General features: G+C 42.6%; 1 protein-coding gene across 1 annotated transcript in view; it reads left to right on the top strand.

Moving 5' to 3' along the window:
• LOC126428340 (centaurin-gamma-1A) overlaps window positions 1-23,340 on the top strand; it is a 334,010-nt gene that overhangs the window by 294,210 nt on the left and 16,460 nt on the right. Inside the window, exons 15-16 of the mRNA XM_050090273.1 lie at window positions 5,996-6,113; window positions 13,208-13,423. Of these exons, the coding sequence (XP_049946230.1) occupies window positions 5,996-6,113; window positions 13,208-13,423 (334 nt within the window). The remainder of the gene's footprint in view (window positions 1-5,995; window positions 6,114-13,207; window positions 13,424-23,340) is intronic.

Genomic DNA, 23,340 nt, shown 5'->3' with positions numbered 1-23,340 from the left:
TCTTATGCCCCATTGTTCACTTTTACCATCTCTCACTAAATAATTTACAGGAAGACTGCCTTTTCTCGGCCATGTTTGCAGTATGCACGATTACTGTTACAAGTGATTTACTTAATCAGTTTATTCTGCAAATTTCCATTTACTAACGACAGATGTGAAAATTACCGAACAATCAGTTTAATAAGTCACAGCTGCAAAATACTAACACGAATTCTTTACAGACGAATGGAAAAACTGGTAGAAGCGGACCTCGGGGAAGATCAGTTTGGATTCCGTAGAAATGTTGGAACACGTGAGGCAATACTAACCTTATGACTTATCTTAGAAGAAAGATTAAGAAAAGGCAAACCTACGTTTCTAGCATTTGTAGACTTAGAGAAAGCTTTTGACAATGTTAATTGGAATACTCTCTTTCAAATTCTGAAGGTGGCAGGGGTAAAATACAGGGAGCGAAAGGCTATTTACAATTTGTACAGAAACCAGATGGCAGTTATGAGTCGAGGGGCATGAAAGGGAAGCAGTGGTTGGGAAAGGAGTGAGACAGGGTTGTAGCCTCTCCCCGATGTTATTCAATCTGTATATTGAGCAAGCAGTAAAGGAAACAAAAGAAAAATTCGGAGTAGGTATTAAAATCCATGGAGAAGAAATAAAAACTTTGAGGTTCGCCGATGACATTGTAATTCTGTCAGAGACAGCAAAGGACTTGGAAGAGCAGTTGAACGGAATGGACAGTGTCTTGAAAGGAGGATATAAGATGAACATCAACAAAAGCAAAACGAGGATAATGGAATGTAGTCAAATTAAATCGGGTGATGCTGAGGGGATTAGATTAGGAAATGAGACACTTAAAGTAGTAAAGGAGTTTTGCTATTTAGGGAGTAAAATAACTGATGATGGTCGAAGTAGAGATGATATAAAATGTAGACTGGCAATGGCAAGGAAATCGTTTCTGAAGAAGAGAAATTTGTTAACATCGAGTATAGATTTAAGTGTCAGGAAGTCGTTTCTGAAAGTATTCGTATGGAGTGTAGCCATGTATGGAAGTGAAACATGGACGATAACCAGTTTGGACAAGAAGAAAATAGAAGCTTTCGAAATGTGGTGCTACAGAAGAATGCTGAAGATAAGGTGGGTAGATCACGTAACTAATGAGGAGGTATTGAATAGGATTGGGGAGAAGAGAAGTTTGTGGCACAACTTTAGTAGAAGAAGGGATCGGTTGGTAGGACATGTTTTGAGGCATCAAGGGATCACAAATTTAGCATTGGAGGGCAGCGTGGAGGGTAAAAATCGTAGAGGGAGACCAAGAGATCAATACACTAAGCAGATTCAGAAGGATGTAGGTTGCAGTAGGTACTGGGAGATGAAGAAGCTTGCACAGGATAGAGTAGCATGAAGAGCTGCATCAAACCAGTCTCAGGACTGAAGACCACAACAACAACAACAACAACAACGAGTCACGGAATTTCTTTGAGGGAGAGGGGAAACAGAGGAGAACTCTGGTTACAGAGATACTGTTGTCAGAATACAGAAATTTGTTTTAAGAATTGTGTAGGGTGTTTCACGAGGAATAGTTAGTATTCGGGGATACGACACAAACCACCGTTCGAAGGAAAACTGTCAACTAGACACGGGCTCTACAATGCGTACCTTCAGAGCTGTGAACACTTAATCTTTGATAGTGTGAAACAAATCTCTTCTACTGCAAGCTCTTTAGTTTCCATATTTTGAGAGGTGGTCAATCTTTGAGTCACACATCTTCTGCTGAACAAATGCTCATACTTCTTAAGGTATGCATTTTAGATCCCATGTTTAGTGGACATTTATTTATTTTTTTATTTATTTCCCCTATACTATGCCCACCAAAAATATGGAAAGGAAAGCAAAGAGCTTTCAGTAGAAGAGATTATTTCACAGTATCAGAGACGAAGAGGTGCTCATTGCTCTTAAGACATGCATTTTAGAATCCACATTTACTGGAATTTTTGCTTTGCGCGATCGTTCCCGTATATTCGGAATATCGTACGAGGATTTCTTCAAAAAATTTAGTGTTCCACAACTGCTTCGTGATAATAAAACCGACACACTGCAGAGATGAGTTTATGACTGGGAACAGAAGAAAGAATGTCTTACTAATACTTGTCTGGAAACGGACGGTGTGCGCACGACGGAGACGGATCGTCCCGTAGAACCCGGTCCTCCGAATCTGGTGTATGCAGAGTCTACTGCCTCCCTGCATGCTCATCTGTCTAAAAGAACCCAGGATCACACAAACCTCCAGAAAGGGCTCGAAATGTCGTGTGATGTGGTCGGCGTCTGGAGGGTACTTGTTTTGGTATAGCCGTGCTACCTCTTAACCGTTTCCATCTGCTCGGCCGTACACAAACACCGTCTCGGTTTGTTCTCGAGACCGTTCTGCTGCTTACAGTATGCTGTGTCAGTCTCACAGCCTGCAGCAGACAAAGTCAGAGGAACTTTCATTAGTCAGTGCCATCTACTGTGGCAATGCTGCATTTCTGGACACATGTTCGTAAGATCTTTTTTCTTCATTTCTAGTCAGGAATCCATCCCTGCAGGTCGTCAGTTTTATTAATGTTCACCCTGTATACGTTCGTGTCATTTCTCATTACTGATATTTAATATAGCATATATCACATAGGAAGGTGGAGCCACACAGAGCAAGAGAGTGATAAGGAAGCACGGAGGGGATGAGGTTTGCTTACACGTGAGGGCAGAGAGGGGGGCAAGTAGGTCCACATTGGTGAACCACAGAACGTGTAACTATGGGCAGCAGTCAGGGTGATTTGGTTGTAGAACATCCTATTGGAAGTTCAAATATATGAGGAAAATAACAATGTCATTACTGATATTCATCACTGTGTTTCTTACAAATTGTACTTCACATCTTGACGATATTGTGTCACTTGGTGCACAGCAGTAGACCTAAATGCTTCACTCTAAATCTGACAAGACAGGCAGAACAGCTGGCACAGCTTCACAAAGACATTTCTCTTACAGGATTTGTTTAAATTAATGCACTGCAGGAGATAAGCACGGGTCTGGTTTTCAGTGTCCAGATTCTTTTTACTTTTAACCCAGATCGTACTGTCAGGATTCTCGGTGTTCGCACTGGGCACCTTCTCGGTGATAACTGAATTGTAAGTAGCATTCGCTGTTACGGTCAGTGGCTTCAGAGCGAGGTGTGGTCAGAATTATTCGGTGAACTTCTTGGAAGTGGCTGCGTTCATTTCTGAATGGTAGCGACTGCTCTTTTTCTCACGCATTAATACAAGTTTGCTCCCAGGACCGAAACCGGAGAAAGAGCCGACGTGCAGATGACAACCTGTGTGAACTTTAAAACTGCCAGTACTAATTTTTCAGCAGATTTTGGTGGTATACTTCTGGTTGACCCACATTTCGTCAAGGTTACACACTGTAGAAATACCTCACCCCTCATTTCACGCATCTCGTTCGGGAATGCACCTCGTAGTGTAGTGTGTCACTTTGTCGCATTAAAAATTTTCTTTGGTCAGTACTTGTAACATATTTAAAGCCAAAGTATTTTACAATTATTTGATTGATGAGCCACTACATTTCAAGACAATTTTGTGAGGCACAAGATACTCGTGGTGGTCTACTTTTAAAACACTTAAAACATCTTTGTCAAAATTGTTCTGCAGTGTTACAGCTTCCTTGGAAAGTGGGTGCTTTCCAGGCAAGACAAAGCAAACTTTTGCTAACTTCCTTCAACTTTGATACTTATATTTATAATTTTCTGTGGAGTTTTCTTACTGACATCACATGCTTCTGCAGTCCATTCCTGTGATTTTAAAATGTCTGCTAGTCTGCTATAGGATTTACATTTGAAAAGGTAATAAATGTGGTAAATAATCCCCCCAATACCAGCCCCTGAAGCACTTCTTGTTTACTGCCATGACCTCACATATTTATTTATGGATCGCACTGGCACGCACATGTGTGCGTGCATGTGCATGTGCTCACACACACACACACACACACACACACACACACACACACACACACACACACACACACACATTCACAGATACACAACTACCACAAAATGTCACTGGCATTTCGCTCTGTGACATTGTATCTGCACAAAGAACAGCAATGGCTATAGGAAAGCAGCAATCGTCATCGCAACTAGGTGCTCAGAGAGAGGATAAATCTTAGTGGTTGTTGGCGGTTACTGGAGGTGGATGCACACAACAGCTGGAAACTTGGCCGTATTCTGATGTGCTGCGTTCTGATGTGATGTGAACTGTAGGACCAAAAACACCCTCTACAAGTGCTTTGAGGAGTTAGCATTGGCAGAGAACAGAGTCAAATATGAGGATACATGTGTGTTCAACAGCCTTACGAGGAATATTAAATGTCTTGTGATGCATTTGGCAGAATTTAGGACAGAATCAGATGTCCTTACTTGGGCAACTCCTACTCCATTGAAGAGTATCTTCAAGTTACTCTTAAAATTAATGTATTAGATTATTTTATATTTAAAATTAGCTCTTCAAATCAATAATGTTTCATAGCGTCAAGTCATTTCATTGTATTGCACTTAACACTTTGGAGACTGGCCACTTACAAGACTATTGCGCCCAGGAAACTGACCAAGTATGCTTTTTTAGTGGCACATATGTAATTGATATAATTCGGGGGGATACGTACTAAAAATGGCCACGCTTCAAGATTTATGTTTTGTATTTGCATTAGTTCTTTGATAGATCACAAATTTGACAGTAACGATGGCAGAAAGTATGAGTAACCTCCCAAGAAAAAAGTATGAGGTGAGTTATTGAGCAATTTCTTCCTTTTGAACTTCCCAGATTTCTTGCTCACTCAACAAACATGATGGTTTGTAGCAGAATCACAGCAAAACCTAATGAGTACATGCACGAAATTACATCAGTGTGTTCATATTGGAGCAATTAACAACAGGAGCTATTATGTACACTTCTTTTTTTAAATAAATGTAGAAATTAACAACCGGCACCAGTCATGGGACAGGTTGCAAGATGTCTGTAAATTGTTCTCATATGAAATGAGTCCAGTTTTTGAGCGTAGTTGGCTTGCACATGGAGAAAATTGCAGCCCAACCTGTACTCGAATGCAATGTTTTTAACACAAAATAGCAGCCTGAGCTATATTGGCAGAATATGCTGATATTGCTAAAAACTGTGGAAGAATGTTAGAATGTTGGTGCTGGAGATAAATTTGGTACATTATTACAACATTAGAATTATTACAATGCACGCATACATTACTACAATATTAGTGAGGAAAATGAAAGTAATGTGCTGACACTGAGTATAAATTTAGGTGTTAAAGAACTCTTTTCTGAAGGCACGTATTTGGAATGGAGTCTTATGGAAGTGAAACATGGCCAATAAAGAGTTCAGAGGAGAAAAAAATTGAAGCATTTGAAATGTGGTGCTGTAGGAGATTGCTGAAAGTTAGATGGATAGATCAAATAGCAGTTGAGGAGGTACTGAATAGAATTGGGGGGAAAAACAAATGTGTGGTACAACCTGATCGAAAGAAGGGACCGACTGGTAAGACGCATCCCGATTCGTCGAGGAACCCTGTTTGCTAACGGAAAGAAGTGTGTGGGGGACAGGGTAAAAGCCATAGAGCGAGATTGAGGGCTGAATACAGTCAGTCAGTACCACAGCAACATTGCAATATTTTATTAGATAAAAAAATAAGAAACATTCTTGCTGATCACCCCTTTTAATGACTCCAGTTTGTTATTGATGTTATTATAATGCTCCGTCAGCACATTCAGTTAACTAGGGAGTTGGTATAATAGTCTTATAGCTGCTTAAACTGCCTCCCCCTGTGCCACAGTCAGTTTAAGTCACCAACAGTGGCGGTGATTTTTATTTGTAGTGTGATTTTTTACAAAATAGGAAATATTTTTCTCACTTGATATCTTCTGCAAATTATTAAAATATAATTGGTTGAATTTCAGACCCAGACTGGGCCAGTGTCAACCTGGGGGTTCTGATGTGCATCGAGTGCTCCGGCGTGCATCGCAACTTGGGTTCCCACATCTCGAGAGTGCGGTCGCTGCATCTTGACGAGTGGACGTGAGTGCACCTGAAACTTCTTAACTTTTTTTTGGACCTTTCTTGTGTGTCTGTGCTGTACCGTAAATTTGACAGACTGTTCCAAAATGTGGCCCGGGCACTTTCGTACTAGCACTGAACACCGACGGACTCTCTGCGAGACGTGGAATGCACGACTCGGGATTTGGAATTACGTTGAGAACACTCTGTGTTGCTTGTGAGCCATTCGGAATATTAAGTTTGACTGGTTCTGGATTTCACAGATCAGAATGTCAAAATGACCCACAGTGCATTTGAGAACTCAGTATTCGCACAGATTGTCAGTGAAACAGGATGCCATGTCTGGTGTTAAAGAATTGTCACGGAGAGACTTTTGATGGTGATGTTGGGGGGGGGGGGGGGGGGGGGGAGGGGGGGGGGGGGTGACTGTACCATCTGCCAACTGCCAACAATGGAAGTTAACATAATCTTGTCACACTTGTTTGTATCATAGTAGTGGATTCTGTGTCTTCTGTATCTTTATTATTACTTGCTCTGTTTTTCATGAGATAATGCGAAGGTTCAGTAAGGTCTTAAATATTTTTCTGATGCCTGTCCTCACACAAAAGAATCCAAATATATAAAAGTGGAGAAACAGTTTTAGGTTTCACAATACGTGATAAAAGTGATAAAAGTCAGTTCTATCAAAGTAGAAAAACAATAATGTTATGAAAATGACAGACTGCTGCTCACCATAGAGATGACACATTGAACTGCAGACAGGCACAATGTACAGACTGTTACACAGCTTTTGACCAAAGCCTTTTTAAAAACACACACACACACACACACACACACACACACACACACACACACACACACACACCTCACACACAAGACTGCTATCTCCAGCCAGAATGCAACTGCTGCATTGAATGAAGCAGCAATCTGGAGAGGGGCAGGGAAGGGGGTACAGGTGGGGAGAGGGAAGAGCACTGTTTAGGGGATTGTGCAGGAACTAGATTGTGGCAGGACGAGACTTTCGGGTGCATTGTTGGGAGGCTGTGAGGGGTGAGGGGGAGGGGGGGGGGGAGGATGAGGGTGCTTCGGCAGAGAATGGAATACAGTGAGGGTGAGGAAGTGAATTGGGTGGAGGTGTGGGACAGAGGCAATGGAAACTGTTGGGTGGAGGAAGTGGGAACATTAGGTTACTGTAGCTTGAGGCAGGATGATTTTGGGGGTGGGGAATGTGTTGTAAGGATGACTCCTATCTGCACAGTTCAGAAAAGCTGGTGACGGTGGGGAGCATCGAAATTGCCCGGGTTGTCCGTGACTGCTTCACAACCTGAGCCATTTGGATCCTCCCCTTCACCACCAGCTTTTCAGAACTGCACAGACAGAAGTCATCCTTACGACACATTCCCTACTCTGAAAATTATTGCGGCCTTCACCCGTGGTAACCTACTGTTCGCAGTCCCACACATCCTCTGAATTCGTCTCCCTTCACCCTCATTGTATACTGCCCGTCATTCCCCTTGCTTGCTTCTCTCTTTTTGCAGTCTTGCGCCGCCCCCCCCCCCCCCCCCCCCCCCCCTCCGTGCGCTCACCTTCCCCACATCCTCCTGATGCTGCAGCCAGCAGCCTTCCCTGCCACCATCTAGTCACTGCACGCTCCACTAAACAGAGTTCTTCTCTTCCTCCACCTTGCTATTCCTCCTCCTCCTCCTCTCCACCCCACTCTGAGTTGCTGCTTTCATTAAAAGTGGCAGTTGCATGCTGAACGGAGATAGCAGTTACGTGTGCATGAGATGTGCTTGCTTCTGTGAATGCATTTTTGTTTTCTTTTTTGAACAATGCTTTGGCCAAAACCTAAGTGCGTAACAGTCTTTTCGTCACATCTGTCTGCAACACAACTTCTCATCTCTAAGGTGAGTAGCAATTTATCCTTTTCGTAATACTGTCAATATTTCCACCTGGACTTTCCAAAGCAAAATCACACATTTTTTCCTCATTTCACACTTAGAAAGAAAACAAGTTTTCTTACTGAAATAAATGTTGATGTTTTGAAATGTTTGGACAAAGTTTTTCTGTTTGTTCAGTTTTCAGCAGAGCAGAGAATTTAATATATGACCTTTTCTGAGAACACCTGCTGTGAATGTTGCTTCGGCCTTTAATAAACTCTATTATTGTTGCTAGTTTGTTAATTCTGATACTACACTCTGACCTTTCGTATCACCTCACTTTCACCTTTCATTATTAGGTTATGAAGTGACAGTGCGTGGCTGTTCCACGCAGTGTGAAAACACTTCGTTTTGATGGTGTCATTTCCTTTTGTTTCAATTCATTCTCCTGATATCCAGTATGAATTGAGCTTTAACCTATACTCTGAAAGTTGCCTTACAGTGTATGACAGTGTACTGATGTTTCCCCATTTCCTGTGGCAATGAAAAATAGTGCACTGCGCATTGCCATCCTTCGCTTCCAGCCGTCTGCCTAAATGGTGATGCACAACCCCGTGCCTCGACAGCACGGTTACTTCGTCTGGTCCGACACTGCTTTGTTTCAGATTTATTTCAGTAACAGTGTCAGTTTCTCCATTTTGGCTGTATCACAAATCTTATTTTGATGTTCAATTCACATACACTACATACTAAATGTGCCCCAAAAATCGAGTGCTGTAGCTACAGCGAGGGTTTGGCCTAACTTGCTGCTGCTGCTGGCAGATCTTCTGACACGGAATGTGTGGCCACCGAATTTCACTCTCGAGGTGATTTTAGTGTTGCCCGGTTTTTGTTGACACGAGTGGTGATTAAGGCACTCGAGTTTAACGTCTCGTACACGGAATTCGAGTTTAAAGTCTCGTTTAGGCCTGACTGTTCCTGAACGTCAAAATAAATTGTGCGATCGAAATAAATTGTGCGATGCAGCTGTGTGGGGAAGTGGACATTGTTATTGGATTAACTTAAATGACAGCTGAAATAAACCTATACGCTGCCCTAAGTGCAGTGGACCCCACAAAAATAGACTTCGCATTTTCGTTCCATCCGTAGCCCGGTGCAAGTAAGGTTCAGTTGTAATTTAACAGTTTAAGAGTATACATTGGCTTAACCACATTTATAATTTTAACCATATTAAAACTGACATTTTGTAGATTAACTAGCTTCCAACTTCTGAGTTACACCATCACAAAAATCAGAACATTCTGCTGAATAAAATCACAGATCAGTTCAAAAAATGGTAGTAAAATTTATTTGGACGAAATTGACTCTGTGATTTTTTTTTTTTTTTTTTTTTTTAAAAAACCTCTGCAACCATCTTGTGGTGTGCCATCTTTGTTGTGACTGAGTGATATGTTGAACTGTACACAGTCACAGATCAACAGCACTAGCCACAACTCAAAGCAGCTCACCTTCTACTCCTCATATAAATTGGGAGTAATGCGTATACTGACATGCACACATCTACAATCAAACTGACCCACCTCACAGTTAAATTAATGTGCGAGGCAACTACCGTGCAAAGAAACTTGATGAGAAAACACTTTATACTCTTTAAGAGTAAGAATAAAAAGGCCTGTGCAACTCAGCTGCTGGTATTATCTAATGTTGCAAACAAAGTGCTTGTGTAACTTTACACAGAACACTCTCAGCTGTCTGTATACTGGCAAAAATCAGAATCTACTTGATTCAGATATTATAACGTAATTCAATAGATAAGAAATGTACTCACCAAGCGGTGGCAGGGGAACACACATAGGCGACTGCTGACCTCAGAAGTTAAGTCGCATAGTGCTCAGAGCCAGAACACACATAATAAAAGGTGTTACATATGAAAGCTTTTGGTGCTAGTGGCTCCTCCTCCTAGCAGAAGGGTTGAAGGGGAAGGAAGAGGGGTGAAAGAAAAGAACTGGAGAGGATTAAGAAAATGTGTAGAGTTTGGAAAAGTTACCTGGACCCCGGGTCAGTGGATAATTACTGGACCTGTACTCACCAAGCGGCAGCAGGAGAACACACTTATAAAAAAGATCTTACGTATGTAAGCTTTTGGAGCCACTGGCGTCTCCTTCTGGCAGAAAGGTTGAAGGGGAAAAAAGAGGGGTGAAGGAAAAGGATTGGAGAGATTTAGGAAAAGGGGTAAAGCTGGGAAAAGTTACCCAGAACCGCTGGGTCAGTGGAGAGTTACCTGACTGGTAATTCTCCCCTGACCAGCTCCTGGGTGGCTTTTCCAACCTCTATCCCTTTTCCTAATCCTCTGTGGTCATTTTCCTTCACCCCTGTCTGTTCCTTCCCCTTTAATCCTTCTTCCAGAAGAAGGAGCCACTGGCTCCGAAAGTCTGCACACGTTAATCCTTTTTTATGTATGTATTCTCCCACTTGATGAGTAGACTTTCTATCTATCCAATTTCATTATATTGTCAAAAATATAATTATTTTCATTGTTATAATACAGGTATTAGATTTATGTGGAATTTACATTCTTGAAAAATTACTGTGAGAACTTGTAGAAGAAGTGTTTAATGAGGTGTTCTTCCACTTTATTTTTTTAATATTTGCAAATGTTCAATTTCCTATCTAGTGTCTACTGGCAACCTGTTACAGCCTTTTGCATCAGATAATGAAACTCTATTCTGAACCTCAGAGATGGATTTAGAGCCTACATGGAAATTATTTATACTTCTAGTGCTGGTGTTGTGAATTGCTAATTTCATCCTAAATTCACTCTTGTTATTAACAAGTACTGTTTGGAGTATGTGTGTTGGCGCTTCAGTGTAAGAATTCCTCAGGTCCCAGAACGGGTTGCTCTGCTCGATGGCTGGCACTACACTCGGGGAGTCAGGGCATATCGCAGACAATTAGACTGTTTCCTCAGTGGACCTTGAGAACACAGTTGCAGTGGTATAACCTGCTACAGGTCCCACAATATTGCAGAAGCCACTTCAATGATGTAAGGTTCATTACACTTACATGGCGTGATGAAAAAACTTGGTGGATGAATTTCTTTATCAGCAGTTGTAGGTGCTACTACCATTTGACGTAATTTGTCTGACATCTGATCAGTTGCCACAGGCAGCGTCAAGTTGGAACACATTCTGACTTGTCAGTCAGCATCCAGAGACACTAGAGTGATGTGTTTACTTGGTGTGTCACACGTCACGGACCTCGAACAATGCGTGAACATTTGAGTTCTGTTTGAAGACGCAAAAAAGTGCCAAAGAACACACGAAATGTTGAAATTGGTGTATGGTGATAATGTTGTAACCCTGAAGACTCTTTACAACTGGTATGAGCAATTTATAAGTGGAAATGAGTCGGTAGAAGATGAGCAATGTTCGGGACATCCAGTAACTTCAAAAACAGAAGGAAACGTGTGGAAATAGACAAAAATAGTTTGTTCAAAGGACTTAGCATCTCATATTCATCTCCACAAAGCAATTTAACTGGTAATTTGCAAATGAGGTGAGTGAGTGCAAAATTTGTTCCCAAACTTTTTTGGTGAGCAGAAGGAAAATCTTGTCGCAGTTTTCACGGGGTTGAAGTGTCATCTTCATCCAGATTCAAACTTTATGTTCAGAATTGTAACTGGAGATTAACTTGGGTGTATGGGTGAGACTGTGAGATGAAAATTGAGAGTTACCAATGGAAAACCAGTGCATCTTCTCACCCTACAAACACACTTCAGTCAAAATCAAATATCAGAGTCATGCTCATTGCTTAGGACATACTGCAATCAGAGTTCCTTCCGAGAGGAATATCTGTAAATGCCCAATTTTACAAGTGCATACTACAATGTTTGCAAAATGAAAGAAACCAGGAAAATGGGGCCAGTGACTTCCTTCTTCGTCACAACAACATGCCGTGACACACTTCGATTTTAATTCACGAGCTTTTGGCCAGGAAAAAGGTTCCTGTCTGTCCACATCCACCAGACTGACCAGATTTAGCACCATGAAACTTCTGGCTCTTCCCAAAAGTAAAACCGTGCTTAAAGGAAAATATTTTGACAGCACCCTGACATTGAGAGGGCCACAACAGAGCAGCCGAACACCCTACCAAAAGAAGCCTTCCAGAAATGCGGCCACTCAGGGATTCAGTGTTGGGATAAGTGCGTTACTACCCAAGGACAGTACTCTGAAGAAGATTAAATCAAATTCCAAGTAAAATTATTACTTTGTTTTCAATAAAATTAGTCACCATATTTTTTGATCAAACGTTTTGCTGCAGATTTTCATGAGCTTCAGTGGTAGTACGGTTTAAATGAACACAGAATTTTAGTGCACCGTACTGCTTCTCTCACATCAGCTCCATTTTTTGGTATGCAAAATGCAAAAGGTGTGTATGACATAGAGCATTACTACCAGCCTACCAGTACGAGTAGGTAGGAAATTGTCTTTGATTTTTTCCTGTAGCTTCCATCTCAGTTTTTGTTGAAAAGCTCTTGTACATAAACATAAGTATAATTCACTTTTTCCGTGGAAGGGATGGGGGAATTCCTTAAGAAATCGTGTAAATGGTCAGCACCGTGCCACATCTTCCCCTAATAAGATGTACTACAATTGTAAGTCTCACATGTTCTCTGCCATAGTGAGAGGTTGCGGTTATCTAAATGTAGAAACAATTCCTGTAATTATCAGTTTCATTAGATTGACACTACTTGTAATTAAACCACCAGTAAATTCTGCCACATAGTGTACTGACAGTAATATCAACAAATTCACTGTAGCACAAACTGCCTAACTACGCATCTCTGACATGGTAAAACGTAAGGAAATCGGCAAATACTGTCGACCGTATCTCTCGTCGACCTTAATACTCTAATCGGAATGACACTGCAGAAACACTCGTCCCCACCGTCTGTGTCCCAATCGGTTACACCGCCACCCTCCGTGTGTCCTCCTTTCGACTGTCCTTCCCCGCAGTGACACTCTTGCATTGATTTTAATTGGACCACAGCATTTTACACTAAGTATTACATTCAGTATTTCACGAACAAGCTTAAGTGTGTTCCATTCTCATTGTGAAGGAATATTTACAGACTATTATTTGACAGAGGCTTACATTTGCACGAGAAATAACGACAAAGATTACAGTAATACGAAACCCTCGGCACACCGGGTGAGACGAGTCGCTTGCCCACAGGCCGGGCCAGCTGAGCGTGATGCTGGCGATGGGGAACGCGACGGCCAACAGCCTGTGGGAGGCGTCGCTGCACCCGGGCCGTGCCAAGCCGACGCCCAACTCGAGCCGCGAGGAGAAGGAGCGCTGGATCCGCTCCAAGTACGAGCACAAGGAGTTCCTGGCGGCAGCGCCGGCGGGCGCGCCACTGGCGCAACAGCTGGTGGACGCCGTCTGCAGGTAGGAGCGGCGGCCGACTCTAACTGTAGCGGCGGGAACGCTCGAGTAGTGTCACGAAAGATACAATGAAAAAGCCTCTTGTCCCACTTTAACATTTAGTGATCCACTATGTATATCTTCTTTTTTTATGTGAATAATGTACGAATCGTTTAACAGTGTAAGCAACTAGCTAAATTCGTGTTCCTTTTCAGTAATTAATGCCATATCATAAACTAAATTCACAATGTTGATTTTCTCTTTGTGATAAACTACCTCTACATCACGATAGTCCAGGAATTCCTATATTGCCGGCCGGAGTGGCCGAGGGGTTCTAGGCACTTCAGTCCGGAACTGCTACGGTCGCAGGTTCGAATCCTGCCTCGGGCACGGATGTGTGTGATGTCCTTAGGTTAGTTAGGTTTAAGGTTCTAAGCTCTAGGGGACTGATGACCTCAGAAGTTAAGTCCCATAGTGCTCAGAGCCATTTGAACCAGCCAATTCCTGTATTGCCTCTCCAAATACGCAATATATGAGGGTCACTCAGTGAGTAAACAGGCAAATAACTGTACAGCAAAAATGGTTATTTAAATCAATGTAACTCATTGCCCATTTATCTCTGTAAATGTAAGTCAGGACAGACGGACAGCAACTGGTCGGTGAAATATAACAACACTGTACCGACAGCAGGTAATTTTATATTGTTTTACTAGGCAACCGGTTTCAACATTCCCGTCTCATTACCTTCAGGCCTGTCACACGAGTGGCACTGAGTACTACTCGCACAAGTATAATAAGGTGAGGCACCAATATTCTATCTGCTTCCATAGATATCCAAACTTCACGAGCACGTACGCTCTTCACACGTGTGACAGCTATTACTTGTGTGAAGAGCACACGTGCTCATGAAGTTTGAATATCTACAGAACCGAATATGAATTCGTGCAACAGGCCTGAAGTTGTTGTAATTGGAATGTCAAAACTGGTTGCCTAATAAAACAATATAAAAATAACTGCTGTTGATACAGTATTATTACATTTATCGCTGTGATCCCCACCAATTTCTGTGCATATGTCCCATCATGCAAGTCTTCTTATCTCCTCCATGAAGATGAAGAAGTTCTGCTTGTGGAAGCATTAAGGGGCAAGGTAGGGAGAGGGTACAGCTGCTAAGTGCAATCAGAATGTTTGGGGGTGTGTGGGGGGGGGGGGGGGGGGGGGGCAAAAAGGAGAGAAATAGAGGAGGGGGGAAAGGCCAGTGGCTGTGTTGATTGAATAGAAAGTTATTTAGTGCTCGGGGGCAGGGAATGGGATAGGTAGGGACAGGAAAGCGACTAGCAAAGGGTGAGGCCAGGGTCGTTATGGGTACTTAGGATGTAATGCAGGAAGAGTTCCCACCTGTGAAATTCAGAAAAGCTGGTGTTGGCGGACGGATCCAGATAGCACGGGCTGTGAAGCAATCGCTGAAGTGAACAGTGACGTGTCGGGCAGCACGCTCAGGAACTGGATGGTCCACCTGCCTCTAGGCTGCAGTTTGTCAGTGACATTTGTGTGGGTGGACAGCTTGTTGGTTGTCGTGCCTATGTAAAAAGTGGCAGAGTGGTTGCAGCTTAGTTTGTAGATCACATGACTGTTTTAACAAGTAGGCGTGGCTCTGACGGAATAGGAGACACCCGTGACGGGACTGGAGGAGATGGTGGTAGAAGATTTATGGGACAAGTCTTGCATATAGGTCTGTTGCAGGGATATGAGCCGTGAGGCAACGTGTTGGGAACAGGGGTGCAACAGAGATGGACAAGGATATTGTCACTGTAGTCCCCTACCACCTCATATGCACGCACCCTTCAGCCACAAAGGAGCACTCCCCTCATGACTCAGTATCACCCGGGACCAGAGCAGCTGAATCACATTCTCCACCAGGCTTTTGACTGCTTCTTGTCCCGCCCTGAAATGAGGAACATCCTACCCACCAGCCTTCCCAGCCCTGCCACACTGGTATTCTGCCACTTACTGAACCTGAGGAACATCCTTGTCTATCCTTGCTCCACTCCTCTTCCCAACCCCTTGCCTTGTGGCTCATATCCCAGTGCCAAATATTTCTGCAGGCACTACGAGTGGCTAGCCTGTCTCCACACAGACCAGTATCTGCGTGCTACCAGCTATCATCACCCTTTGCATCAAGTGGAAGTCGTTTCAGATGCTGAAAGCCTTCCGAAGGAACTGAGCCGTTCGTGAAATGTGTTCGAGGAACACAGCTATGACAACTGCCAGATTTCGCAAGCCGTCTTGCCTAAGAAACGTGCTCCTGATGAGCAGACAAAGAAGCTTGTGTTTTCGCGGTTCTGTGGATCAATAAAGGAAACTGATTCAGCCTTCCAGGCCCAAACTAAAATTTGACAACTAATGAGGCCTGTAAAAGACAACCTAGGTCCCAGAATGTCAGAGGTATTTAAAATACTACGGGGGTGTGGACAGCTTTATGTTGGACAGATTGTGCATGTATTTAACAGCATCATGTAGAATATCAGTAGCAGCAAAACACGCTCTAGAAAACGGATAGCGTATTGCATTCGCCGAGACATCTGCTATTACACAGACTAATAGTTTCTGGAACAGTGTCGTAAAAGAATAAATCGAGATAAAAATTTCTGGCAGTGCGCTCGATAAAGATGGCGGCCTGTAGCTAAGCACAGCTTGAAATTCAGGCATCAGAAGGTTGAAGTGGGCACAGCAAACGTGCAACGACAACATTACTATGTTTGCACTGGAGTGAGCACCAGTGACATCACTGAAGGCAATGCAGCTCTGTAAGCACGGCAGCTGCAATCACTTGACAGTCACCACTCGAAAATAGCCGAGGAGCACTCAGTTCGAAGCTCACGGATTTTAAACCGCTCGACATGGCTGGAAGAATGAGATAATTTTGACAGTATATTTTGCCACAAAACTGAGAATTCGTATATTACTGAAAGTGGTTTTTTGTCGTCTTCAGTCTCGAGACTGGTTTGAGGCACCTCTCCACACTAGTCTTTTCTGTACAAACCTCCTCATCTTCAAATAACTCCTGCAGTGTACATCCCTTTGAACCTGCAAGCCTCGATCTCCCTATATGATTTTTACCCCCACACTTCTCTCCATCTCCAAATGATCATTTCTCGATGCCTCGGGATGTGTCCGATACAACTTGTCCCTTTGTTTTGCCAAATTGTACCATAAATTTTCTTTTTCCCCAGTCTACACTTTTAGCCATACCTTACTTATTTAATCTTCTGCATTCTTCTGTAGCACCACATTTCAGTGACTTCTATTTCACTACCATCCAAGGTTACACTCCAGACAAATATTTTCAAAAAGTAATTCTTAATCTTAGATCACATGTTATCATATTACTATTTTTACGGAAACTCAAACAATGGAAAATCTGTGATGGGTAATACCAATTATGAATAGGATAGATTCCTACTCACAGTATAGAGATGTTGAGAGCTTTCAGCCAAAGGGCCTTCTTCTAAAGTAGAAACTACATACATTCACAAAAGCTGAGCTCACATGCACACACGCGACCACTCTCTGTGCCTACTGAGGCTGTACTGCAAGCAACTGTGGCTGATGGGAGAAGCATTCCTTGTGTGGTGGGGGTAAGGAGTAGGCAAGGGCAGGGTGGGGGAGGGGTGGAGGTGGTAAAGTACTGCTTGTGGGAGCATACGGGGATGTAGTGGGGATGGGGCAGTGCTGTAAGTGCATTCGGGAAGTTTGGGAGGGGGGGAGGGAAGAGGAGCAGAAATGGAGAGAAGTAGAGGACGGGAAAAGGACTGACGGAGCATCGGTGGATAGAAGTCTGTGTAGTGCTGGAGTCAGAACAAGGAAGACGACAGGTGGGTCGAGGACAGGGACAGTGAAGGTTCGAGTTCAGGGTGTTACGGGAACTTAGGATATATTGCAGGGAGAGTTCCCATCTGCACAGTTCAGAAAAGCTGATGTCAGTAGGACGGATGAAGATGATGCAAGTTGTGAAGCAATCACCGAAGTGAAGCATCACATTCAGTAACTGGGTGGTCCAGCTGCCTTTCGGGCACAGTTTGTCAGTTGCCATTTGTGTGGATAGGTAGCTCATTAGTCACTGTCCCCATGTAGAATACAGCTTAGCTTGTAGATCACATGGCTGCTTTCATATGTAGCCCTGCCTCTGATGGGACAGGAGATGCCTGTCACCAGACTGGAGTAGGTAGTAGAGGGAAGGAGTACAGGACACGTTATAGTGCAAGTCGGCAACTTTTATATTCCGAGGAGCCAAATCTTATATGCACACTGCTAAAGTCAAATGGGATCAAGCTGTGTGTTGCTACAGGCCGCCATCTTTATTGAGGGTGTTGCCAGAAATTTTTATCTCAATTGCTTCTTTTATGACACTGTTCCAGAAACTATTAGTCTGTGTAATAGCAGATGTCTCGGCGAATGCAATACGTTGTCCATTTTTTAGAGCATGTTTCACTGCCATTGATTTCTCTGGGTGCCGTAGGTGAAAATGTCTCGTGTATTCTACATGGTGCTGTTAAATAGTATGTGCCATCCATCCAACATAAAGCTGTCCACACCCACATAGTATTCTATATATATCTCTGACGTTCTAGGACCTAGATTGCCTTTTACAGGCCTCATTAGTTGTTAAATTTTAACTTAGGCCCCCAAGGCTGAATCAGTTTTACGCCTCTTTAAAAGCCAGCTAGTCTTTCCTGTTATTGACTCAAGGAACAGCAAAAATGCAAGCTTCTTTTGTGCTCATCAGGAGCCTTTTGTTTATGTTTCTTAGGCCAGATGGTTTGTGAAATCTGGCAGTTGTTGAAGCTGTTTTCCTTGAACACCTTTCATAAGCGTCTCAGTTCCTCCAGAAAGCTTGCAGCATCTGAGATGAGTTCCACTCAATGCAAAGGGTGGTGATAGCTGGTTGTTGTTGTTGTTGTTGTTGTGGTCTTCAGTCCTGAGACTGGTTTGATGCAGCTCTCCATCCTCCTCTGTTCTGTGCAAGCTTCATCTCCCAGTACTTACTGCAACCTACGTCCTTCTGAATCTGCTTAGTGTATTCATCTCTTGGTCTCCCTCTACGATTTTTACCCTCCACGCTGCCCTCCAATACTAAATTGGTGATCCCTCGATGTCTCAGAACATGTCCTACCAACCGATCCCTTCTTCTAGTCAAGTTGTACCACAAACTCCTCTTCTCCCCAGTTTTATTCAATACCTCCTCATTAGTTATGTGATCTACCCATCTAATCTTCAGCATTCTTCTGTAGCACCACATTTCGAAAGCTTCTATTCTCTTCTTGTCCAAACTATTTATCGTCCATGTTTCACTTCCATACATGGCTACACTCCATACGAATACTTTCAGAAATGACTTCTTGACACTTAAATCAATACTGAATGTTAACAAATTTCTCTTCTTCAGAAACGCTTTCCTTGCTATTGCCAGCCTACATTTTATATCCTCTCTACTTCGACCATCATCAGTTATTTTGCTCCCCAAATAGCAAAACTCCTTTACTACTTTAAGTGCCTCATTTCCTAATCTAATTCCCTCAGCATCACCTGACTTAATTAGACTACATTCCATTATCCTTGTTTTGCTTTTGTTGATGTTCATCTTATATCCTCCTTTCAAGACACTGTCCATTCCATTCAACTGCTCTTCCAAGTCCTTTGCTGTCTCTGACAGAATTACAATGTCATCGGCGAACCTCAAAGTTTTTATTTCTTCTCCATGAATTTTAATACCTGCTCCGAATTTTTCTTTTGTTTCCTTTACTTCTTGCTCAATATACAGATTGAACAACATTGGGGAGAGGCTACAACCCTGTCTTACTCCCTTCCCAACCACTGCTTCCCTTTCATGTCCCTCGACTCTTATAACTGCCATCTGGTTTCTGTACCAATTGTAAATAGCCTTTCGCTCTCTGTATTTTACCCCTGCCACCTTCAGAATTTGAAAGAGAGTATTCCAATCAACATTGTCAAAAGCATTCTCTAAGTCTACAAATGCTAGAAACGTTGGTTTGCCTTTCCCTCATCTTTCTTCTAAGATTAGTCGTAGGGTCAGTATTGCCTCACATGTTCCATCATTTCTACGGAATCCAAACTGATCTTCCCCGAGGTTGGCTTCTATCAGTTTTTCCACTCGTCTGTAAAGAATTCGCATTAGTATTTTGCAGCTGTGACTTATTAAACTGATAGTTTGGTAATTTTCACATCTGTCAACACCTGCTTTCTTTGGGATTGGAATTATTATATTCTTCTTGAAGTCTGAGGGTATTTCACCTGTCTCATACATCTTGCTCACCAGATGGTACAGTTTTGTCAGGACTGGCTCTCCCAAGGCTGTCAGTAGTTCTAATGGAATGTTGTCTACTCCGGGGGCCTTGTTTCGACTCAGGTCTTTCAGTGCTCTGTCAAACTCTTCACGCAATATCATATCTCCCATTTCATCTTCATCTACATCCTCTTCCATTTCCATAATATTGTCCTCAAGTACATCACCCTTGTATTGACCCTCTACATAATCCTTCCACCTTTCTGCTTTCCCTTCTTTGCTTAGAACTGGGTTTCCATCAAAGCTCTTGATATTCATGTAAGTGGTTCTCCTTTCTCCAAAAGTCTCTTTAATTTTCCTGTAAGCAGTATCTATCTTACCCCTAGTGAGATAAGCCTCTATATCCTTACATTTGCCCTCTAGCCATCCTTGCTTAGGCATTTTGCACTTCCTGTCAATATCATTTTTGAGACGTTTGTATTCCTTTTTGCCTGCTTCATTTCCTGCGTTTTTATATTTTCTCCTTTCATCAATAAAATTCAATATTGCTTCTGTTACCCAAGGGTTTCTACTAGTCCTTGTCTTTTTATCTACTTGATCCTCAGCCGCCTTCACTACTTCATCCCTCAGAGCTACCCATTCTTCTTCTACTGTATTCATTTCCCCCATTCCTATCAATTGTTCCCTTATGCTCTCCCTGAAACTCTGTACAACCTCTGGTTCTTTCAGTTTATCCAGGCCCCATCTCCTTAAATTCCCACCTTTTTGCAGTTTCTTCAGTTTTAATCTACAGTTCATAACCAATAGAACGTGGTCACTGTCTACATCTGCCCCTGGAAAGGTCTTACAATTCAAAACCTGGTTCCTAAATCTCTGTCTTACCATTATATAATCTATATGATACCTACTAGTATCTCCAGGGTTCTTCCATATATACAACCTTCTTTCATAATTCTTAAACCAAGTGTTAGTTATGATTAAGTTATGCTCTGCGCAAAATTCTACCAGGCGGCTTCCTCTTTCATTTCTTAGCCCCAAGCCACATTCACCTACTATGTTTCCTTCTCTCCCTTTTCCTACTCTTGAATTCCAGTCACCCATGACTATTAAATTTTCGTCTCCCTTCACTACCTGAATAATTTCTTTTATCTCATCATACATTTCATCAATTTCTTTGTCATCTGCAGAGCTAGTTGGCATATAAACTTGTACTACTGTGGTAGGCATGGGCTTCATGTCTATCTTGGCCACAATAATGCATTCACTATGCAGTTTGTAGTAGCTTATCTGCACTCCTATTTTTTTATTCATTATTAAACCTACTCCTGCATTACCCCTATTTGATTTTGTATTTATAACCCTGTATTCACCTGACCAAAAGTCTTGTTCCTCCTGCCACCAAACTTCACTAATTCCCACTATATCTAACTTTAACCTATCCATTTCCCTTTTTAAATTTTCTAACCTACCTGCCCGATTAAGGGATCTGACATTCCACGCTCCAATCCGTAGAACGCCAGTTTTGTTTCTCCTGATAACAACATCCTCTTGAGTAGTCCCCACATGGAGATCCGAATGGGGGACTATTTTACCTCCGGAATATTTTACCCAAGAGGACGCCATCATCATTTAATCATACAGTAAAGCTGCATGCCCTCGGGAAAAATTACGGCTGTAGTTTCCCCTTGCTTTCAGCCGTTCGCAGTACCAGAACAGCAAGGCCATTTCGGTTAGTGTTCAAAATGGTTCAAATGGCTCTGAGCACTATGGGACTTAACTTCTGATGTCATCAGTCCCCTAGAACTTAGAACTACTTAAACCTAACTAACCTAAGGACACCACACACATCCATGCCTGAGGCAGGATTCGAACCTGCGACTGGAGCGGTCGCGCAGTTCCAGACTGTAGCGCCTAGAACCGCTTGGCCACCCCTGCCGGCTATTGGTTAGTGTTACAAGGCCAGATCAGTCAATCATCCAGACTGTTGCCCCTGCAACTACTGAAAAGGCTGCTGCTCCTCTTCAGGAACCACACATTTGTCTGGCCTCTCAACAGATACCCCTCCGTTGTGGCTGCACCTACGGTACGGCTATCTGTATCATTGAGGCACGCAAGCCTCCCCACCAACGGCAAGGTCCATGGTTCATGGGGGGGGGGGGGGGGGGGGGGGGGGGGATAGCTGGTAGCATCCATATATCCGTCTGGGTTTCTGGTAAGCGGATGAGGACGTCGAGAAAAGGAGAGACACCGTCTGCCTCCACCTCTGCCATGAACTGGATGTTGTCACAAATGCTGTCATGTGGTCAGAGAGTTCTCTCAGCACAGTATATAAGAACAGCAGTCGCAACCATTCGACAGTCATTAATTGATAATGGCCGAAAATCACTTGGCCAGAAGCTCATGGGTTTTAAACCACTTGACCCAGCTGGAATTCTGAGAGAATTTTATCATCTTTAGTAATGTACGAGTAGCTTACTTCTAGAACCAAATACTGGGAAAACTTCATTGGAATGTCAGGCATAAAAGGAAAAGGATAGATTGCTACTCACTGTAAATGTGATGTATTGAGCTGTGTGTGTGTGTGTGTGTGTGTGTGTGTGTGTGTGTGTGTGTGTGTGTGTGGCTCTATATATATATATATTTTTTTTTTTTTTGTGTGTGTGTGTGTGTGTGTGTGTGTGTGTGTGTGTGTGTGTGTGTGTGTGTGTTCTTTTTCTCAAGAAGGCTTTGGCCGAAAGCTAAAGTGTAACATTCTTTTCATTGTGCCTACCTGCAACTATATGTGCCAGTCTTTCCTTTTCTTTTTACTGCTGCAAAAACTGTTCCAATAACCATAAATAAGGTAAGAGGACCATATTTACAAAGAGATCAAAACAGATACGTTATAGATGGTACATCTATAGACTGTAATAAACACACAATTTCCTGGAATGAATATTGATTCTCATTTGAAGTGGTGTGAACACACAAAGGACTTACAAACAGAATGTTACACCCTTGCACGCCTGTCATCGGTGTGACAGCCAGTGCCTCTTAGTTAAATACTACTCATTTGCAAACTCTGTTCTTAACTGCAGAATTCATTTCTGCAAACAAATAGATAAAATCACAGCTAATTTCGCAAACTATAGTCTGAAGAATAATAACTAAATATAATAATCAAACACACTGTAAAGAACTGCTTGAAACATTGACCACTTTGCCTACACTGTGTGAGTACATTTATCAGTCGGTTACGCACATCAAAAGTAAACTGAATTACCATACCAGAAGCACTGTCCACACCATCGGAACAAGATCGAGACCGAACTTACATTTATCGAGAAAGAATAAACGTAAAATCCAAAACAGTATTATGCACCACAGAATAAATTTGCACAACAAATATAAAACGTCGGATTGGAAACGCGATGCTTCAGAAAAATGCTGAAGATTGAGTGGGGATATCAGGTAACTAATGAGGAGGTACTGAATCAAACTGGGGAATAAAGAAACGTGTGACACAGCTTGACTGGAAGAAGTGATCCCTTGTGAGGGGACAACCTAAGGCATGAAGGAATCATCACTTTGGTAATGGGGGGAAATGGGGAGGGTATAAATTGTAGAGGAGGAGACCAAAGCTTCATTACAGTAAACT

The sequence above is a fragment of the Schistocerca serialis genome, chromosome 12, assembly GCF_023864345.2.
Source record: "Schistocerca serialis cubense isolate TAMUIC-IGC-003099 chromosome 12, iqSchSeri2.2, whole genome shotgun sequence".
Lineage (NCBI taxonomy): Eukaryota > Metazoa > Arthropoda > Insecta > Orthoptera > Acrididae > Schistocerca > Schistocerca serialis.
This window is presented reverse-complemented; position numbering and strand designations above follow the sequence as displayed.